This window comes from Drosophila pseudoobscura, chromosome X, assembly GCF_009870125.1.
Source record: "Drosophila pseudoobscura strain MV-25-SWS-2005 chromosome X, UCI_Dpse_MV25, whole genome shotgun sequence".
NCBI classification, from domain to species: Eukaryota; Metazoa; Arthropoda; class Insecta; order Diptera; family Drosophilidae; genus Drosophila; species Drosophila pseudoobscura.
In genome coordinates, this window is record NC_046683.1 from 38,289,311 (window position 1) to 38,311,822 (window position 22,512).

Genomic DNA, 22,512 nt, shown 5'->3' on the forward strand with positions numbered 1-22,512 from the left:
CAAGTAAACCTCGGGGCTTTTATTTACCTAATTGCAAAAAGTTTTTCCGGATCGGTAGTGGAATCAATCACTTTGAAGATATTATCAAAGTGATTGATTCCACTGTATTTCCCGATAATCGCATAATTTAAGGAAAACTTGTATTTATATCAGTTTTGCCGCCTTTATTTATTAAATTGCAAGGATTTTATGTTGATTGGAGCCAAAAGAGTTATTTATCTCCATTACTGTGGACATCCAACAAAATGGTATATCGTACTGGTGTAGAGTTCTACTGGTAGAACTAATATATCATTTCCCAGAATTCAAGGTGTTCCTAAATTCCATAAGTACGAGGTCAGTGATGGGAATAATGGATAGGGGATAAGGGACAAGCAGAATCTCTATGCCAGGAGCAAGCAGCGGCAGAGACTCATTTGGAGATAGGAACTGAGAGCTGAGACTGAAAGCCAGGGGGTATTGTGTGACATGAGCCCCAAACGCTCCGACCGCAGCCTGCACGCTTCCGTTGAATACAAACACATCCGGATGTGTTAATGACGGAAGCGGAAGTGACAATATGTCCTCGTTCGATGTGTTAGTATGGATGTGAGTGCCTGTGTGTATGCGTATGGGTGGAATGATGGAACTGAGAGCAAGACAAAACGATTAATCAAACATACTCGCACAGAAGCTGTGTCACCACGGAGCGAACCGGATCCAATTGCTTTTGGTGTTTCTCTTTTTCAGTGCTCTTTTCAGGGCATGCTTTGCAATTTTTTCTTGCGATTAGTATATTAATCTTTTTAAAGTCTGCCCAAAAATGTAAAATTGTGGAATCTGTTGTTTTTCATCCTTTTAAAAGTGGGAATCAGAGGGTAGACTTGTGCAAAAAGGCTCCAGGAATATCCTCAAAAATAATATATGGGAAGATGAACTACAAAATGCAGAACGTAAGTTCTTTAATAGTAGATCCTTCAATCACTATCTCTCTCTCTCCTGATCAGAAATATCTAATGTGGCGGCAGACCGCATGGCTCTTATACTGTCTTTGCGCCGAATTAGGCAAATGGTCGACGGGCTGCAAGGGGAAACGTAAGTGACCGCGAGCGAGCATATTTAAATATTCAGAGTTCATTCATCAAAGGAATGCACATGCTTGAAGAGGTGCGTTTAGTGGGTGAGATGTGGTTGGGTGAAACACATACTATGCCTCACACAGAAGTGCAACATGGCGCAACACGATGTGTGTGTGAGTGACGACGTTGAGTGTTGCAGATGCTGTTGATGGTATAGTTGTTGTTGCAATTGTTGGTGTGGCTGTTGTTGGTGTAGTAGTTGTTGTTGCGTCTCGGCATTATTGTTGTAGTTGTTATTTGTGTGTCTGTGTGCGGCAGTGTGTGCCATTGTCTGCCCCCAGCCCTTTGAGGCGCCCGATTCCTCGGCCTTGCAATAGCAACAATTGTTGTGGGGTTGTTGTTGAAATTGTTGCAGTTGTTGTTTTTGTTGTACATTATGTGTATTGTTGTCTAATACGCGAGCATGCAACATTTTGAAATACTCATCCTCACCAATCGGTCGCCAAGAGCCGCGTCGATACGGCTTGGGTATCTGGCCTGTCTCCGCGTGATTGGACAGATTCATCACCAGATCCTCGAGCATCTGCGACCGTGTGCGCTCCTGCATCCTTGCGAATTTGGGGGCCGAGTACGAGGCCCGCTCTCCGTTCACGATCTTCGTTAGCAGCCACTCCCTGAGGTAACGGACGAGTATGCATGCACGCATTAGGCGGAATGGAGGATGGGTTAGCCTTGGACAGTCGGTCAGCGCGAATGGAACACTCACCGGAACATAGGCCCCTTCTCGAAGACGGACTGCTCCCAGAGGTACGGCTTGTAGGCGCCAACCTCGTCGCGCGTCACCACGGAGACCTCATAGCGCGTCGGCTTGTGTTTGATGCGAGCGGAGACGCGCACCTATGGATTAATGGATTGATATCGATAAGTGTGATGATTGGGATTCTGGGGGAGGCTACGGATGGAGTGTATGGACGGAGGCTGTTTGCATTTACCAATATAAATGTGTGCAGAAAGTGACTCTTAATACAGGCCGGACTAAAGCGGGTGTTGTCCGCCTCGAGAAACACCACGCAGACAATATCATTGCCGATGTGGCGTTTCCGCTGCAACTTTTGAGGATCGTGCTTCTCGTACGGCAGAAGCGTGGAAACGTGGAACATGATCTCAATATTACGCCAGTTGGTATAAACAGAGAAGAGGCCTAAGGAAGAGAGTTATGTATGAGATATGTATTCAGAGCTATGTGTTAAGAATAAGATCACAGGCTAATTAGACAACCATCACTTTCTTTCAAAGATCACACACACACGAACTAGTCCAGATAAAGCACATTTGGGAATCTGGGAATTGAAGATCGTTAAGATATGACTACGAATGCAATTTAAAGCCATGTTTCATCGATCCACATTCAAACGTTGGTTACTTTGCAACAATTCAACTCTCGACAACTTTAGGAAACCGAAAACGAAGAACCACTGGTGTTGATTTGCGCGATGTGAGTGTTGCATTCTCTGTTGCGGTTGATGGTGCCCCCCTTTGGAATTGCTATAGCCATCATCGGAAAGTGGTTCACGCCGTTTAGTGGATTATGCTTGTGTGCGTACTTAGGGATGGGCCACTTACCAGTTAGATCATGTACCGTGTCAAGGCCACCCTTGTATTTATCGAACCCACGGAGCCGCACCCGATCGCCGAGAAGTGTGAGGAACTCATCGAAGAGCGGTGAGTTTTCATTATTGTCCAGAATTTGCTCTTCGGTGTATTGATCCTCTTTGACAAATATGACGCCAACTTTAAGTTCGGATTTTATAAAAACCTAAGCAGCGAGAAGAGATTTTATTTATGTACATACATATATTATAAAATGCACTTTTCAGTGGGCAATACGCTCAATACCTGATCTAACTTCAATAACTCCTCTGGAGTGTCTGGTAGTTGTCCTAGTGTTAGAGGGGGATTCAAATTAACTTCTTTTCCTAAAGATCGAACAACCTCCTCGCGATTATATCTGTAAAATGAATGGAAGTCATAGGTCAGAACAGGTGCCCCTGTCTATATGTCATAGGTCTTATTGTATTCTCGTAGGCCATACCGATCAGCAAATACGCAGGAAGCTGGGATCAATCCGTGCACCGTGTAGGAGCCAGCGCGCACCAGAATGCGAAACTGGTCGCGTCCGTTGAGCGTCTCCTGTTTGATGGAGAGTATGACCGGGCCAAGATCCTCGTCGCTGGTGAAATAATTCCAGTGCTCTGTGCCATAGAAATATTTCTCATACGTCTCCTGTTCCACGGAGATGAGTTCGAAGGCACCCTGCTGATCCCACTGCTCCTCAATGGTAGTTTTCTTGCGAGGACTACGAAGGAAATGGATTAGATTGGATTGGATTGGGGGAATGAAGCAAAGAAGAGTCCCACCTGGGTGTGGCCTCAGAGTCCTCATCGTCCTCGTACAGATCGCTGCACTCACGCTCCAAGTACGCATCGCTGGCACTGCCCGCCCGTATGTCCTCGTGCTCGGAGTCGCTCTCATCCCAAATGGTGTGCGGAGTGGGCATGCTGATCTTCTGGCGCGAGCATTCGATCCAGTAGCCGGGCGTGGGCATTAGGTTATGTGGATACTCCTCGCAGAACTCATCTGGAATGGATGATATTGAAGGTGAAAAGATGATTAGCCAAAGTCTTGAGTAGTTGATGTGAAGATGGGTAGATGAATAGCCTTGGGGTGATTTCTGACCTGATTAAGGTGCATTCAGTAAGCCCTTTTATTGGAAAACTTTTTTCGCGCTCTTTGCTGCGAAAGTTTCTCTCAAGTTTAGCGGGTTTTTGTGGCCTTTACATGGAGCACACCCAAGTGCTCTCGTCTCACCCGACCCGCAGAGCAGCGTCATTTCCTTCAGCTCTAATCAAAATAATTTAGTTCAATTCAATTAAAATGCAAATACCATAAACGCTGTCGTGAACACTGGTCGCCTGTCATAATCGTAGTAGAGTGCGGTATGAAAGCGGAAAATGGTCGCAAGACTTTGCTCCGCTCTCTGATTGGTTGGAAATTCGATGCGGTGCGGTGCGTGAGTCAATAATCTGGCAAAACTCTGCCTCGACTTGGCTCTGGCACCGCCATTGCCTACGCAAAATTATGGGTATGACGATGATGATGTGGGGCAGGGCTCTCTGGCTGCCTCATGCTGTGCGTCTGGCCGTAAAATGTTGGCTTCTTTCAGCAAAAGACGAAACTATGATCTAATTAAGGAGCGCTCACCGTTGCCATTCTCATCACATGTGCCACATTTTATGCCGCAAGTTTTCCCGCCAGCTGCTGCATGTTTTTCGGGTCTCCCTTACACGCATCCAGTCCGACACTGACGGCCATAAAATGCTGCTCGGTCTGTCCCGGAACCAGACCAGAAACCGCACCTAACTCCACTCCTGTTCAGACATCCCCCACATCTGCTTTTGGCCCATGTTCTGGCATTTGTTCTGGCCAATTCAAATTTGAATAGCTCCCAGCGTGCGCCGCTAAGTAGGCTATGAAATTGCTTGCTCGAGCTGTTTACTCGGGGTGGTGGACTTCCATACCCTGCCACACACAAGTGTCATCTGCGGCACGTTCAGAGAGAAGGCTTGTCACAAGCAGCGTCCCAGCTGTGTTCGAATACAATTTAAACTTAACTTTTAGATCAATTACAATTACAGTTCAAACGGCCTATCGCTGTCGAGGAACCAATTTAAATCCGTTTTGATTAGGGATTGAAAATTTGTATAAAGATCTGCATCGGGTTTTTATCGGCATTGAAGGGAAGATATGGGAGAAGGAACGATTGAAAGAGATACAGAGTGTTGGCATTCATTCTCTTAAAAAGTGAGTTTCCAAAGGCTGATTCCAAAGGATGATTCCAAAGGAATAATAGACTACATCAATCAAAATTTCCCGGAAGGGTATACAACGTTCGTGAAACCTTCAGTGGTTCCAAATGCTGTCGATTGTGAACTCGCTCAGAATCTGTGTGGTGTATGCAAATTGCGTGCGTAGCGCCCGCGGATGTGCAATATATTTGATTTTTAAAGGCCAGCTATGCCGCATCTTCGTATCCTCGAATCCTGGCCACATTTTGGGTAGTTTGGATTTACGCATCCGTCTTGTTCCTTATCCGCATTCCTTGTGGTTACGGGTTTAATAAATAACCTATAGTCCGGCAGTGTATTCATTCGCCCGCCTAGGCGAAGGCCAGTTCCCACTCACGATCGGGTAGTTTCTCCCGTTGCAGCTGCTGCAGCATAAACTACCAACAGGAAAATGGATGGGTATCGTTTGTTGCCGGCGAGGATAAAGCTGTTTTTGGAATTACGAGTATTGAATCTTCATAGTTACAATGCCGCCTTGCCAAGACATCCGAAGGCTAGTCACAGACCGTGCAGAAGACTGTTCCACTGGACCATTGGGAGAGCAATCGAGTGGATGGAGCATATCCTGGGACTCGGTGAAATGGTGAATTCATGGGGAATACTGGCGCCAAAGATGTGGAGACTGAATAAGTGGAGAATAAAGGAAGTACAAGAAAAATAGGGCGAAGGCAACCAGAAGAATGTATAGGATATAGAATACGCTACATTACTGGGAGAGATAGTTGACTAGCGAGCATAAAAAAAAAATGCAAGATACTATTAAGCGAGACCTTAGCAGGAGAAAACAGAGAAAAACGGAGAAAATTTATACGGGAAGTGGAGCTACTTTGCAAAAAGTGTGATATGTACATATCTATAATATAATATAATATAATATAATATATAATATAAACATATATATAATATCCCTCATAAGAGATGAACAGATTTCGCTTGCTTGAATTTATAGAAAAGAGTGGGTACCAAAAGTAGATAAAAGGCGCCAAAAAGGGAAAAACGTACAGCATAATATACTCGTAACTATGATTGGAGGCGTGGTAAATTTATCTGGAAGTAGATTTCGGTAGGGAGTGCCTGTGCAGGTTGGAAAGATTCTGAAAAAGGGGTCTCAGAACCTAGTACTCTGTTAGCATTCTGTCAGGGGAAAAATCTAAAAATGTCCCCCCTCAAACACGCACAAGCAAAACACACACTCGACATCAGCAGACCAATGAATGACACTGATGATAATGGCCCGCATGCAGCATTACCATCGTCCTTCGTGTCGCTAAGGTCCGTTGGTACCACGACGTTCGAGGCCAAGACGGTGTCAGCTTCTGAGGACGGTCAGTTCTACGGCTGGCAGCTCCTTTTCTACTCGATCCGGCGAAGCATACGCAAGAAGGCAGACCTGCTGCTGGCACTGGCCCATTTCCTCGTCACCAAGCAGTATCATCTCCGGAGCGTGGACCCGGAGCACGGGCAGGGCATCAGGATGAGCGCCGGGAGTAGACTAATTCCGGTGGATCCCGGCAGAGGTGGCAGCGAGTTGCTGCCAATGCACTGGAACCGGGAGTCCTCTAAGTATCGGCTGCACTATGTGGACGAGTTGGACCACCAGTACGTCTTGCTGGCTAGGCTTACGCATCAGGATCTGGTGATCAATCTGCAGAAATGTCCATCACCTGCCTGCAGCCGGAGGACCTGGTCCAGACCCTCCACAATTCAGATTTGGGCCAGTGCATTCCCACCGCCCATCAGGTGATGCATCATTTGCGCGTTTATCTGGTGAATCCGGTGGTACGGGGCCGCAGAAAGGGCTTACCTGAGTCCAGACCCGATTCCTTGAAGGGTAATTATAATCTCTGTCATAGTGTCACTGCCTTGGGGAGTGAGAAATCAGAATAAAGCCACACGATGCTTGGGGGTGAAATATATGCTTTGGAATTATACTTTATTTACACCAAATACTGGTGTCCTGTATATAAAGAGAAAAATATGTTCTACATATTTCGGAGAGAATGTCCATAGCTTTAAAGCGAATAAAGGGACGGATGGATTCTTTTGCTGCCCCACAGCACTTTCGGGCAATTCCCCATGGTGCTATCGATCTGTGTGTGTGGAATGCTATGAGGATAGGATTATGCAACCATTAACACTGCACGCCAGCATTTATTTTTAAGCATCAGTCACCGCACAATGGTGCAGGCCCAGCTCTAAGAGAGAATAAACACTTAGTGGGCAATTTTTGGTGGAATTATTTGTGAAGAGGCAGCAAATGTGGCCATTTGAAACTGGGGAATAGGGAAGCCTAGGGAACCGATTTCCAATCAGATTAATCATTTGCCTTGAAGTGCGAAATGAAAATGTCAATCCTTTTTTGTTTGAGTTAAGTGGTTAATGACCTTACACTTTTTGTGATTTCCCTTAATCCATTTACCGTATATTACGATGCAGAAGGCTAATCTGGGGATAGTTCTGCCGTGTCATTCGGTCAGTGGGTAACTGCCAATCCATCCAATCATCTACCAACCCCATCGACCTATTCATCCGCTTGGCGGGCCATTCATTTGTTAACGCATTCAGCCGGCCACAAGGATTTCCGCTTACACAACGCTCCAGCCAGGACATGGCCATGTCTCTGCTTCTGCTTCTGGTTCTGGTTCTGAATCTGTGTCTAGTTCTGTCTCTGTGTCTGGGCCTGGCCATGACACTGGTTTGACAGTTGCCACCAACACCGCGACTCTGCTGGGGACAACAATGCACTTTGAGGCACATGACGGTGCGGGATTTGTTGCTACATTTAAATGGCAATAAGCTGCCCGCCATCAACCATCAAGGACCACAGGGGCCTGGCCTGGCCGTACTCAGCTTTTCTGCCAACTCATCTGGTTTGCTTTTTATGTTTTTGATGTGCCATGGAAATCCATTAGCGTGGCAGGCAGGAAGGCCCTACCGTACCCCATTTTGCTACTCGCTCTCGGCGAGCATCAACGCTCCCTCGCTGCGATGACAAATTCTTCAAGGATCACACCACATTGCATTAGCATAAAGTGCCGGCACAATGGGCTGACATTTGGCAAATGACTCCCAGCACGGGGCCGTGGCAGATCAACTGACGGACATACGTATGTACAGCCATATATCTACGTAAATATGAATACAATCTGAGTCACAGGTAATCGTTGCACTTTAGACAGATGTTCCAGTTGATACGACCATGGAAAAACTGGATGATTTAATAGTTTAATCTATTTAAACTTTCTTAGTTGATTTACACAGTTACGTGGGCTCGCTCGACTTGTATGAGGGCTTTTCCATGCCTGATTCCCATTAATGAATGGCCAAAAACAATATCTATAATTACTCTAATAAGAACGAGGGGGAACGTTGTGAGTTGCTGCGTACACCGCAACTCTACAGTTATACCCGATACTAAGTCAGTATGGCTCGCCTCTGGTAGACGCCGCTAATATTAAACGACACGACAAAGAGTGCGTGCGAGAGAGACAGAAAATCAGTCTGAGCGTGACATCGGGCGCTGCGTATTGATTTGTTCCTTTTGGCTATAAAAATTATCTGATCTGATCCAGATTCAACAATCTGATAGATATGGTCATTCTCTACGAATCTGCGTTTTTGGTTTTCTCATATCTTTAAAATTGTGGATGCCACAGATTTTTGTTCTTTGTGGGGGCGGAAGTGGGCGGGGCGAAGTTTTGAAATATTTTTGTAGCAGTGACATATCACCGAAGTCTGGATCCAAAAAATCGTTGCTCTAGCTCTTATAGTCTTTGAGCACTAGGCGCTAATAGGGACGGACAGACGGGCGGACGGACAGACATACATGGCTCAATCGACTCGGCTATTGATGCTGATCCAGAATATATATACTTTATGGTGTCGGAAACGATTCCTTCTGGACGTTACACACATCCATTTTCACCACAAATCTAATATACCCCAATACTCATTTTGAGTATCGGGTATAAAAACCCTCAACATCTACTATCTATCACCAATCGACTAATGAATGTGTCCAGCTATTTCTATTATATGGGATTCTGCAGAGAATGGCTTTATATCTTTCATCTGCCTGACACTTTGGCTCGTGCCCTGCCCCGTGTCACTTGAAATTTTTTTTATCTGACCATTTGAATTTGTTGCGCATCGTTTTTCGGCCATTCTCTCTCGGTTTTGGGGGTTGAAAATGTTGAGTTGGGGAATGCTGGAGATGGGGATGGGAATGGCTCAGATTTGAACGCATTTCCCCTTTGTGTGTGTGTGTTGTGTGAGTATGAGTGTGTTTCCTGCCTAGCCTGCCTTAATGGAGGAATCTCTTGGTGTCATTAATGATGTCAATGGCGACAATAAGGCCGGCGTGTTAGCATGGGATGGGAGACAATGGGCCGGGCCACGGGTCAACCCAGTCAAGAGGGCGCCCACGGGCCACTTCTAACTTTACAACCTGATAGGCCCAGCCATGGACTACGCCATGGAATGACCCCTCCTCCCAGTCATTTTCGATTTGTTATTCGTCTATTGGTTTATTTGCATTCTCCATCAATTGCTTATTAATTGTTGCCAAGTGAATGGTCATTGGAATGGGAAATCGGGGCTGGTTAGAGGAAATTGCTTTTTTCTTTTTAACTTGTCATTTTACAGTACTATGTACTACATCTGTCAAAGGAGAGAGGGAGCCCTGCCGGGTTCTCTATTCGAGTTTGCTGCCATTTGCACGAAAATTCCCTTATTATCAATGTTGGGCAAAGTCACAAAGGAAAAGCCAAGTCGAATAACAATAGACCTAGAAAAGTTTATGGAGACACTCAGATAGAGAAAGAGAGAGAGAGGGAGAGAGATGGAGATAGATAGCTAAGGATTGGGAAAAAATAAACACGGGAACATCGGGAAGTTAGAAAGAGCAAGAAAAGGAACAAAAGTGTAGGTAACAGCAACCCAATTCGGCTCAGAGGCAAAGAAATCAATCAATCGCCAAACAGCAGAAAGGGAAACAAAATCAAGCCAGAAAAAGTCGGGAAAGTCCAATCAGAACTCAGCGAACATCGATTGCTCTTACTGGGGAATATTTTTAAGCCGTTCATAACAGAGCCACACAAAAAAAATTTAGTTTCTGATCTGGTGGTCTGACTATGTGTGCCTTATGTTTTTGGGGTTGCTGAATCCAAATCCGAGGTCTATTTTTCATTAGGTCATCATTAAATAACCTCAAAAAAGCGATTTCTTGTGTGGCTTTGTAATCTATAGTATCCTCCACTGCATTTCTCGCAAACAAAAGCTGATCAAAAATGGCGGTAGGTGAAAATACGATCATCTGAAATGAGGTTTCCTTCGGTGCCATGGGAATTTGGTTCCATCTTTTGTTAAAAAAACCAGCATTCCTTTTTGTAACCGAAGGAAACAATGAAACAGAAAGAATTTTCGGCAGCCTTTACCGACAATTGGAAAACGAAACGAAACGAAAAAATTTAACAAATTATATAGTTTTCAATTTTGGGTGCTGTTCATTTCTACCGACTACTCTTGTGAGCGCATATCATTTTTCATTAGTTTTATTTATCGAACGTAAAATCCGTTCATATCTCATCTGTTTTTTCATTGGTGAATATGAATCCAAGGCCATGGACCCAAAAAAATGCGCATGCAAATAACATAGGCGATTTCTGTCGTTTCCATTGGTCCCCGGTCCTGTTTACGATAATAAAATGTATGACCGGAAAAGATTGATCGCTTTTATTGAAAGATAAAATGTATAATGGTAGAATGGCAGGGACGGTTTTTAGCATCGGTGAAAAATCATACCGTTCTCAAGGAAACAAAAGAATGCGCAAGCGAATACTAAATTTTATGGTCAAATTTTCTGTAAGAAAATAGCAGTCAATTGCGGGGTGGACAGAAATAGTAACTGAAACTGGATGGATGTTTGTGTTCACACCGCTGAGAATAGTAGTCAAAATGGCAGAGTTTATCGACAAAAAAAGATGCGTTAGGGGAACATGAAAATTCGAGATCTAAAAGATTTAATCACGGCGTAAATACTGGTGACGACAGGTGTAAAATAGAGCTCTGCATGAAAATCAAAAAACCGGCATTGTAATTAACCATGCGCAAAATGAGTTCGTATGCAAAGCCGTTAGAGTTCGAGAAAATGAGTGCGATGACGTACATATGTATGTATGTATAACTCATCACATATATTTCATTCAAACGACTTGACACGAATTCAATGAATTAAGTTAGGGGCTGTTTCCGAATTCATTCGAAAGCAATCTATTGTTTTTCCAGTACTGTATCAGTACTGTAAACTTTTGAGAATAAAAAGAGCTGTTTTTGTGTATAAATTATAAAATTGCTTGTTTTTTTGGGCTAGTGTACAAAACACTGTTCAGACAACAAAAAAATATGTAGCTAAAAAAACATAGCTAAATATATGTTTTGAGTATTCAGATTTGGGACTAATATCAATTTTCAGATTTGTACATTTAAAAATAGCTGATTTGTTAACAGTGTCAGCAATAGCCTTTTAATTGTTGTTGCTTTGCTGTGCGTAAGGAAAAGAAGGAACATTTGGCAATTCATCGGTTTTTACCATCGGTGACCGTAGGACCGTATTTCCATGGACACAAAAGAAGGCTCGTGCAAAAGCTAAATGCGCTTCCATTTGAATTCCAAGGCTACATGGTCACGATATATATAAAGACCGCGTTCTGGGGCAACTGAAACCGAATGGATTTTCATTGCTTTTAGTTCAAAGAATGTTTAATCTACATATGTACATAATGACGAGTTTCGAGCTCGAAGCCACTGCAATCGGGCTGACTGTTGATTTCCACATGCCATAACCGACGACTGCAACGTGACAGTTTTGTATGAGTGAGTGGGCGCACTGACATACCGTGGAGGTCGTGTTTCGAGTGTGTGAGTTTTTGAGTGTTTGAGTAAGTCTTTGAGAAAGTGTGAGTGATTGTGTGGGTGGCCGCCCTGCTGGACACTGTTCGATGATCGCCCTGTGCTGAGCTCTGCATTTGATTGCTACTTCACTTTCACTTTCACTTGCACTTCCGCTGCCGTTGACGAAGACGACGACGCTGACGTTTCCGCTTCCGCTTACGTTTCCGATTTCCAAATCTGATTTCGTATTCACTTTCGTCGATGCTTGTGGAAACGCTCCACACTCACTGTAAGAAGTAACACCAAGCTGCTACCAACAAAAAAGCTTTGGCCATTACAATTTACAGCGAGCGATGGGGTCCAGGGAAAGGAGCCGCTCTCTCACATGCTGAGACACGCGGCGTAGCCGTAATATATGGTGGCATTGGGGGTTTTCATGTGCGCGTGTATGTGCTCGTGTGTGTGTGTGTATGTGTGTGTGTGTGTGTGTGTGCGTTTCACTATATTTTTGTTGTTTGCCTGCCATTCTGTGGAGGCAGCGACAGCTCTCTGGCTCGCACTCAGTCCTTGAAGTCAAAGAAAACAAATTTTAAAACGATTAAAATCTCTGTCCGCCAAGAGAACCCAAAAAACCTGAAGCGTAAGCACAAAATATTCTTATTAATAATTTAGTAAAAAAAAAAACAAAAAAACGGAGTAAGAAATGAAAGAAAGCAAAAAGATGGGCATTAAAATTCATTAAAGCGCAAATATCAAATAACAGAAAGCGGATAAGATAATAAAGAAGGCAGGAAAAAGGAACTTCGCGGAAAAGTTGACTCGCCTTTATTCCGTTCTCTAGTTCGTAGAGGGGTCGCGTGCCGTCGACCCACCGTCTGACAAGGGGTTACCTGCCTAGAGAGATGGCAGCGATAAGGCAGCCTCTCGGCGGGCAGCGGCAGCAGCCCTCCCTAAATATAGGGCAGCCAAATGGCCAGATTCTGGCCTCCCAGGTCCGTCATGCATTTGCATAAAACCCAACTTATTTTTAGCGGGCCACCCTGTTTGCGTTTAATCAAAAATTAAGTCCAGAAATGTTGTGAAAACTACGGCGTGTCCCCATGTTTGACGTGTCAGCAACATGGAAAAAGGCGGGGGGGTGGTTTCCACGGAGACGGCGGGGAGCAATTAGGAGGTGGTGGCAGTGTGTTAAGGTCGGGTATGGGATCAGGCTGGTCGGGGGCGGCTGATGCAAATTATACTTGTTCACCGAACGTTTACCCAGGGCGATGGAAGAGAAAGGAATCTTGGATTATATGGTGGTGTAGAGAAGCTGTATACATATGTAAGAGCGATGGAATAGAATACAGGGTATAATTTGAAAAGATCGTGGTCATAGTGGTGTGGTAAGATATAATTGTGCTGAAAAAAAATATGGTTTTAAGATTAAAGATGAAGTTTGTGCGAATGCGTTGATGACTTTTAGTCAACACTAGGATCTAGTTCTATCTTATGTTAGCATTGTCAAAAAGTTTTGACTCAAAAAACATAAACGCTCTCATAACGTTTGATAGATTGATTCAATATAGTTTATATACTCGCATAATTATTATTTATTTATTATTTATTCCCGATACTCAAAATGGGTATAGGGGTATATGCTAGTAGATTTGTGGTGAAAGTGGATGTGTGTAACGTCCAGAAGAAAGCGTTTCCGACCCCATCAGCATCAATAGCCGAGCCGATAGAGCCATGTCCGTCTGACCGTCCCTATGAGTGGCTAGTGCTCAGAGACTATAACAGCTACAGCAACGAAGTTTTGTATCCGGACTTCACAAAAGAATTTCAAAACTTCGCCTCGCGAAAAATCTGGGACATCCACCATTTTGAAGATACGTAGAATCGCAGAGAATGACTGTATCTTCTAGACTGCACAATCTGAACCACATCGTATCATTATTATATCATTCGCTCTCGCTCTGTCTCTCTCTAACACACACGTTTCCTGGTCGGCTTTGCCTGTCGCTGAATATGAGCGCCTAGATCTCAGAGCCTATAACAGCTAGGCTACCAAATTTGGTATACACACTTCTGTGATACCGCACATGCACAAGTGTATTTCAAAATTTCGCCCACCCCTTTCCGTCACCACAAATCGTAGAGAATGATCATACCTTTTAGACTGCCGAATCTGGATGTGATCGGATTATTATTGTATCAAGAAGGAACAAATCAATGTGCAGTTGATACGAAAACCCACAACGTTAATCCTCGTTGGCACTAAATATTGCATGCTTTAATATTTCTTTTTTTATTTATTCATTATTCTTGTGTAGATAAACTACAAAGGGGGCATGTGTCCTTAGGCTCCTGACAGGCGTACTGAAGCCAATCCTACTAAGCAAGTCAGGGCTTCGATGTTACCCACTAGTAGCTCCTAGATAAACGTCTGAGCCGCAATGGTCCTTCGATCTTGGAGAGAGGAGAGATGTACGAGGCGACATATGCACTCATAAGACGGCTACGGAATGGAAAAGAGCAAAGGCTGGAGTGCAAATTCTAGAAACTACTTTGCAGTCTCCCGATGCGTGCCATTGGAAGACCCCAGTGGGATTTCAGACCATTGAAGCGTACAAAACCGAAACGCACAAGGAATGAGTACAGAGTAGGCCTCGTATATGGGTCCCTCAACTGGGATGAATTGCGCTTAACAAAGCCGAACATAGCATAGGCTTTTGGAAAATGAAATGCAAATGCTCGTTAAAGAGAAACCACTTTGAATCGAATAAGACCCCTGAGCAAGTATCTCCGTCTGCTTTAAGAGCGGATGGCCATCTATTGAATATGAGGCCAGCACATTGAAGACACACTTGCAAAAAGAATCGAGGGGAAACGTTGTGAGTTGCTGCTACGGCCGCAACTCTACATTTATACCCCATACAGTTCGAACGTGACATCGGACGCTGCGTAGCCAATGCACGTTGATTTGTTCCTTTTGGTTATAATAATGATCCTATCAGATCCAGATTCGGCAACCTGGTATATTTGGTCAATTGATATGTTTGTATTAACTTTGTCGTATATTCAAAATTGTGGATGACACAGATTTTCGTCCTGTGGTTCAGGTTCTCTTGATGCTGATCAAAAATACATATACTTTATGGGGTTGGAAACGCTTTCTTCTGGACGTTGCACACATCCACTTTCACCACAAATCGAATACACCCCTATACTCATTTTGAGTATTGGGTATAAAAACGCCATTAAATATGAGTTTTTGTTGTATATAATTACAAAAGGAATTAAATTGATTCTTCGAAAAAAAAAACTATTCATGCGCATTAAAAGGACCTAACATCAGACAACGCCGAACTAAATACAGTCCATTTGAAAGAGGCGAAAAAAGTCCAGTAATATCTCTAGCGGAGCGCTGGTAAGATGTTCATGAACATAAACAGGAACTGTTACAGGCCACACCGTAAACAATAAAGTCCACTTAAAGGATGCCACTTGAAAGTGGGTCTCGTCGAACCAAAAGTTATTAACACACATACTGCATGCATCAGTAGAAGTCATTAATAGGGATGTCAGTGCCGCACATCCCTCCTTTTCTTAGCGCTGGTCTTAGTTTGTAATTAGGTTATATATCAAGTGCATAACATCAACAAAAAATGATATTATTTGCATTGATTTATGTTCATTTCATCCGGAGAGCTCACCTGCTATGAAAATGGTATGCGTAGATAAGTATTTGGCCACATGGCCACACTCCACAAAAAATGAGCGATAATTTGCCTAAAGATTTTATTTCTGTAGCATTTCCCAGGAATTGGGTGTCACTGTATATTAAGAGTAAATGAATAGTGAAAAAACAACCGAGGAGTACCCACTGCCAAAATCAGGATCAGTCCGAAAGTGGAATACTCTCTTTGATTTTCGTATGACATAAATATCAAATGGGGGGATCATCCAATTGGGGTGGGACTATTAGTAGGGCAGCACCACACACAAACACACTCACACACACACTTGAGCGGTGGTGGTGGGAGCTGAGAAGATTGGAAATTCATGTTGACAAGTGGCTGCCGTTGCTGCCAACGTCGTATACGTGATGGAAATTTCAATTTTTGAATGAAGCCCCACACGAAAGACGGCCTCGACGAATAGACACCCTGAAACAGTAGGTCGTTGTCATTCTAGTGAAGTAGTGGCTTGAACGTGTCGTATCCCCATATGCCCTGGCTTCTGGGCTGCAAGGCATGGCTTTTTACACAAAGCTCAAAGGATTATTGAAATATGTTATTTGTCTCTCCTTTTTCTCGGCTCAGCAATTAGAGTTTATTGCTTTTAAAGTGCTGCCAGTTTTGTGGCGTTCATTTCGATGTTGACTGTGCCATGTCGCCGTCTTGGCACCATGTGTAATCGAACAAAGTAGCATTGAACACGAATACTCATACCTACCCTCGTCATAATCATCATCAGAATTATCATAAGTAGGAGCAGTTGAAGTAGTCGCAGCATAATCGCCAGCAGCTGTTACAGGTGCAAGCGCAATCCCTTGCCATTCTCATGCACTTTCGTTTTTAAAAGTCGTGGGTGAGCAATTTCGCGGCTGGCCAGGGACCAAAATTTAAATGCAGGTCACAGCCAACAGCTCACACCATAAACAGAGCCCTAGTCAAGTGGCAAAACGATCCCATATTAAAACATGACTATTGACTGCTGAAGGGTTAAGGCACATTAGCTTAATTGTAGAAAATTGCTACTTTGGGAACTCTGGTAACACTCATTGATCCAATGGTCAAGATTTTTTCAAATTTAGAATGCAGTTCTCTATTTTGTAATTTTCAACCCATATAGAACGTACTTGGTCAGAGCGAGGATATTTAAAAAACAATACATCATTTACACATTTATCAGTACGCTTAAATATATTTTGCATATTATTCATGCTCCATATACATATGCTTTTATAATGACAATTTGAACTATTTGACGTCTTACGCTATACCATATATACACCAAAAGCAAATGGAGGAAAAAATAAATGAAAAAATTCAATGAAACTTTGAAAAGATATTGTGAGCGAGAACTATCCTGAGAACTTAACGCCAGGTTAGACTTTTATGTTGAGCGGAATATTATAAGTACTCAGAAAATCACATCGTTATATTTTGGAAAACAGAATATATATTATAATTCTACAAAAATATGGAAAAGCGTCCAAGGAATGGTAAATGTGCAAAGGAGCAAAAGTTATCCGGACATAAGAATCGCAGCGGTACCGAAAATCATCATACAAATATGAATAGGCTGTTCAACGACTTCTATGATATCCTCGAAAACTCCCCGCTACCGGAAGATGCCTTCGAAACCAGCTCGCAAGAGTACCGCCATGCTATGTTGTGGCTAAATAAGCTTATCGCCATGCAGTGCAACACAGAGATCGATGGACAGATCCGCAATATCCACATGACCAACCTGAGCGTGTGCATCAAGCAGCAGCGCCTGGACGCCGTATTCAAAAAGACACCACCTGTTAAGCTAGAATGGATGGAGTTCCAGGACAACACGATAAAGTCCCAGTGCAAAGACGGCTTTGAGGATCGCATGGAACAGACCACTCCCTGTCCGCACACGACTTCGCTGACACCATCCGACATGAAAATTCAGTCCTTCAACAAGCCCATTAAGGAAGCTCAGCACCAAATGGTACAGATAAGGGATGAACATCAAAATCTCTACGACTCGGAGGCATATCCGAAACAGACTTCAATGGAGCCATTTGAGATGCGACGCTACTGCTTCAACCAGTCTGTGGGTGAAGATGAAGATCTGCAGCTTATGGGGAATACCAGAGGCAAAGGTATTCATTTTTCTGATCCGGGGCTATCTTCACCCCTCTCACAAGTAGAATCATCCAGCATGGAATATGGCACTTCCAAACAAACTACTAGCGAAGCTCAGCATAATATGGAAGAGACCATAAATGAATCTCAACAACTGTACGACCAAAGACCATCTCCTCCACCAACTTCACTAAAGCCATCCGGGATCAAAAGTTACTCTTTTAACCAGTCTATAGACGGAGATCAGCACCCAATGATGGGCACCAAGGCTGAAGGTATTCCATTATTCCGTCCGGAGCTATCTTCGCCTTCGTCACATGCAGAGTCATCCAGAATGGAATATCGTGCTGTCAACCAGTCTATGGATGGAGGTCAGCATCAGATGGAACATGGATGCATGGATGAACCTCATCCATATCCAACCACGACTTCACTGGAGCCATCCGAGATGAGACGTCACTCTTTCAGCCAGTCTATGGGTGAAGATGAAGATCTGCCGCTCATGGAAAATACCAGAGATAAAGATATTCAATTTTCTGATCCGGGGCTATCTTCGCCTTCGTCACAAGAATCCAATCAGAATATGGGCGGAGCTCACCATTACATTGAACAGACTGTGGATGAATCTCAACATCAATACAACCAAAGACCAACTAGGCCACCGACATCTCTGTATTCATCAGGGATGAGCAGTTACTCCTACAACCAGTCTATAGACGGAGATCAGCACCCAATGATGGGCACCATGGGTGAAGGTATTCCATTATTCCGTCCGGAGCTATCTTCGCCTTCGTCACATGCAGGGAAATCCAAAATGGAATATAGCGCTTTCAACAAGTCTATGGATGGTGGTCAGAATGAGATTGAACAGACTATAGATGAAACTCTACATCTTTTCGACACGGAGCCATATCCGCAACCGACTTCACTGGAACCATCCGAGACGAGACGTCACTCTTTCAACCAGTCTATTGGCGAAGATCAGCACCCCCTGGAGGGCGACATGCGTGAACGAATTCAATTTTTTGATCCGGGACTATCTTCGCCTTCGTCACATGAAGGCCCATGCAACATAGAATATAAATCTTTCAATCAGTTTATTGGTGGTGCTCAGCATCACATGGAGCAGACTATGGATAAACCTCAACACAACCAGGGACCATCTCCGCCACAGACTTCACTGGTTCCATCCGGAATGAGACGTAACTCATTCAACCAGTCTATAAGTGGAGATCAGAACCTCAAGGAGGATACCTTACAGGAACAATCTCAACGTTTTGACCCAGGGCTATCTTTGACTTTGTCGAATGTAGGCCCATGCAACATGGAATCTCGAGCTCTTAACCAGTTTATAGGCGGAGTTCAGCCCCGAATGGAACATCAAGGACCGTCTCCGCCACCGAATTCACTAGATCCATCAGGGATAAGATATTACTCCTACAACCAGTCTATAGACGAAGGTATTCCTTTATTCCATCCGGAGCTATCTTCGCCTTCGTCACATGCAGAGTCATCCAGAATGGAATATCGCGCTTTCAACCAGTCTATGGATGGAGGTCAGCATCAGATGGAACATGGATGCATGGATGAACCTCATCCATATCCAACCACGACTTCACTGGAGCCATCCGAGATGAGACGTCACTCTTTCAGCCAGTCTATGGGTGAAGATGAAGATCTGCCGCTCATGGAAAATACCAGAGATAAAGATATTCAATTTTCTGATCCGGGGCTATCTTCGCCTTCGTCACAAGAATCCAATCAGAATATGGGCGGAGCTCACCATTACATGGAACAGACTATGGATGAACCTAAACTTCTTCACGACCGAATACCATCTTCAAACCCGAATTCACTGGATCCATCAGGGATGAGATGTCATTCGTTCAAACATTCTTTAGGCGGTGATCAGCACATCAATGGGGATACCATAGCGGAACAATCTCAACTTTTTCAGCCAGGGCAATCTTTGTCTTCGTCACATGTAGACCCTTGCAACATCGAACATAGAGCTTTCAAGCTTTCTACAGGCGCTGATCAGCACCCCATAGAGAATAACAGGGCTGAAGGTATTACATTTTTTGATCCTAACCTTTCGCCGTTGTCTCCGCCATCCCCACCGTCGGGACTATCTAGCATGAGGCATCAATTCGACAAGACGACTAAGGATGCACCTCAAATTTACGATTCAAGGCTAGCCGCCATGCGAGCGTGTATTATCGAGAAGCCCATACGGGGACCTCAAAATAACATGCAACAGAAATTACGTGAAATTCCGAAAATTTTTGGAACGACCAATGTTGGAGACCAGCAATTGTTCGATACGCAGGGTCCATCTGGTATAGAAAAGTTCTCTTTCAATCAGTCTATGGGTGGCCCTCAGCACATCAAGCAAAAGATTATATGTGCAATTCAGCAAGACGGCAAAAATACCAAGGGTGGATCTCAGAAATTCGAGGGTCCGGGACCATCCGGCTCGAGAGTGCATTTACAGGATTCTTTGGGACGCGCTACCGGCGAGTCCATGGGCGGCTCTCAGAATATAATGCAAAAGACAATAGGTAAGCCGCCTAATTACCTCGAAAAGACCAATGGTGCACCTCGAAGATTCGAAAGTCCGGGACCATCTGGATTAGGGCAGCGCTCTTTGAACCAATCTATAAACAGACCTCAGCACCTCATGAAGAAGACCATGGATGCTCCTCTGCAAGGCGACAAAAAGACCAAAGGTGGTCCTCAGAATTTTGAATGTCCCGGACCATCCGGCTTGAGAGTGCATTTACAGGATTCTATGGGACCCGCTATCGGCGAGTTCATGGGCGGCTCTCAGAACGTCATGTTAAAGACCATGGGTGAGCGGCCTATGTTCCACGAAAAGACTAAGTTGGAACCTCAGGAAGTACACGCCCGTTTGCCGTCTAAGTTTCCCGAAATGAGAAAGGATGAGCCCCAGAAAGTAAACGACTCATTGACGCCAACGAAAGGCATGATTTCCCGCCGACACTTTGGATGTTCTGTGTGTTCTGCGACATCCTCTAAATGCACCCCTGCAGTCGTCGAACCATCTTTTGATGACGTCAAATATCCCAATACCGCTCGATCAACATATAGTGACGGATCCTACTATGTCACCCCATACCCCAGCAGTGAAGAAGCCTCAAGCCTCAGCCCAACTCCCAGAACGAAGGGGACAGAGAAACGAGAAGACGCACACAAAAACCTGGTCGAGGACATGCTCCATATTTTGATGTCAGTCCGACGCGAATTGGGCGGTGAAGTGACAGTCGGAGAGGATGACTATCTGGAGCAAGAGATGGCCCGCTACAAGGCAGTGCTCATTAAAACCAAAGAAAAAAAACTTAGAAAAATAATGCGGGGTGGGGATCCCAAGGCCGAGCGCCGCTATTTATTGGAGAACATGGAAAGAGATCTGCTATCTCTTTTGAAATATAATATATAATGTATTTTTTTCGTTTTTATATATTTTGTGATTTCAATAAAGTACGAAAAACGATAAATACCTGGAAATCTAAGAAAATTTTCACTTTTTCTGTATAACAGAATATTTTTATATCATTTAATTCATGTAACTTTTCGTCATTTAACTTTTCCTCTATCTAGTAGGTAGCAAGAACGTTAAGTGAAATATAAATCTTGAAAAGAATAATTCAAAGCTTCGTTCATGCTTTTGCAGACGACAAAACCTGTGACAGACTCTTCTTTTTTTGTGGAAAGTTGGGAAAGAGATGATATAAGGTGGGAGTATTGGTTGTTGGTGGAAGCTGCGAGTTTTCTGTACTTTTGATGCTGTGATTCGTATCATTGCAGGTGGAATTCGGAATTGTTGCCTGTGACAATCGGGAGTGGGATCTACTTCTTCCTCGAAGAGGATATGCGAGACGAGATAATGTCTACGGGTTGTCATGGTTGTCGTCTGGCCCGTCGCCTGCCACCTGCCATTTTCTGCCTTCCACCTTCTGCCCTTGGGCATCATAATCACTTTGCAACCTAATGCCCACACATATTCCACATTATCCTCGGCTCTGCTTGGAACGTTTTTGTGAATTTGGCCCTCTACCCGGAATCCTGAGGAGGAGCTAAGGGTGGAGTTTGTGACTGTTGAAAACTTTTGCGAGGCAGCTGTCGCGGTTTTTGCTTTCCCTGGCCGTTTGTCTGACAAATGAAGTGCTAAATTATGCTAAATGTGTGACAAAAAGAGATTTGACAGCAGATCAGGTGGTTCTTGTCCCCTGGACGCAGCTCTCTCTCACTCTCTCCCTCTGTATGTGTATCTCTCAGTATCTCTGAAAATCTTTCAAAAAGGGTTTTTCTTGAAAAGTTAGGACTGCATTTACGTCACCATTGAACTCAACCTTCGTCTTGAATTATTTCTTATATATCGATGTCGAGAACAGACCTGTCTTCGTATGAAAGCAAATTACTTTCGAGCGAGCAAGCTCGGTACGGGGTAGGGTGAAGTCTTCTGACTGAATTTTGCGTGCGTCATTGTTTCAATTACAGCAATAAGCAAAAGCTTTCTGTAATTTATAGGAGCAATGTCCATTCCCTTTCAAACTTTGGTTTTTTTCCCCCGATGATATGCGAGTTATGAATGGTATATGCCAAGCAGCTCAGACCAAGGACCATTCGCAGTGAGGCGTTGCAATCGGAAATTGAAAACTTCCGTCGCGAATTGAAGCAACCACCAACTTTTCCAAAATAAACATCTCTGTGTGTACATATGAACATACATGTGGATATACATATGTATACATATGTACATATATACTCATACATTTGTATATAGAATGAACGTATAGCCAAAGATGT

The 22,512-nt window shown here is 43.9% G+C and overlaps 2 protein-coding genes across 7 annotated transcripts in view; one reads left to right on the forward strand and one right to left on the reverse strand.

Moving 5' to 3' along the window:
* Window positions 1-22,512, reverse strand: part of rsh (Rap GTPase activating protein radish) — a 133,521-nt gene that overhangs the window by 5,165 nt on the left and 105,844 nt on the right. For all 6 annotated transcript variants that reach the window (XM_033382297.1, XM_033382296.1, XM_033382295.1 and 3 more), the window contains 7 exons: window positions 3,476-3,695; window positions 3,151-3,414; window positions 2,955-3,066; window positions 2,682-2,874; window positions 2,051-2,259; window positions 1,825-1,955; window positions 1,551-1,732 (listed from right to left, as the gene is read on the reverse strand). In XM_033382297.1, the coding sequence (XP_033238188.1) occupies window positions 1,551-1,732; window positions 1,825-1,955; window positions 2,051-2,259; window positions 2,682-2,874; window positions 2,955-3,066; window positions 3,151-3,414; window positions 3,476-3,695 (1,311 nt within the window). The remainder of the gene's footprint in view (window positions 1-1,550; window positions 1,733-1,824; window positions 1,956-2,050; window positions 2,260-2,681; window positions 2,875-2,954; window positions 3,067-3,150; window positions 3,415-3,475; window positions 3,696-22,512) is intronic.
* On the forward strand, window positions 16,937-21,210 carry LOC6901095 (uncharacterized). Its single transcript, XM_015186796.2, has 2 exons — window positions 16,937-19,249; window positions 19,472-21,210. Exons 1-2 carry the CDS (start codon window positions 17,045-17,047, stop codon window positions 21,140-21,142), a joined length of 3,876 nt encoding a protein of 1,291 aa, XP_015042282.2. The 5' UTR covers window positions 16,937-17,044; the 3' UTR covers window positions 21,143-21,210.

Excerpts from the sequence above, each read along its gene's own strand:
- LOC6901095 (XM_015186796.2), top strand. The coding sequence starts at position 17,045 with ATGGAAAAGCGTCCAAGGAATGGTAAATGTGCAAAGGAGCAAAAGTTA. Across the intron at positions 19,250-19,471 it reads TGGATGGAGGTCAGCATCAG|ATGGAACAGACTATGGATGA; the intron begins ATGGAACATGGA and ends GCTCACCATTAC.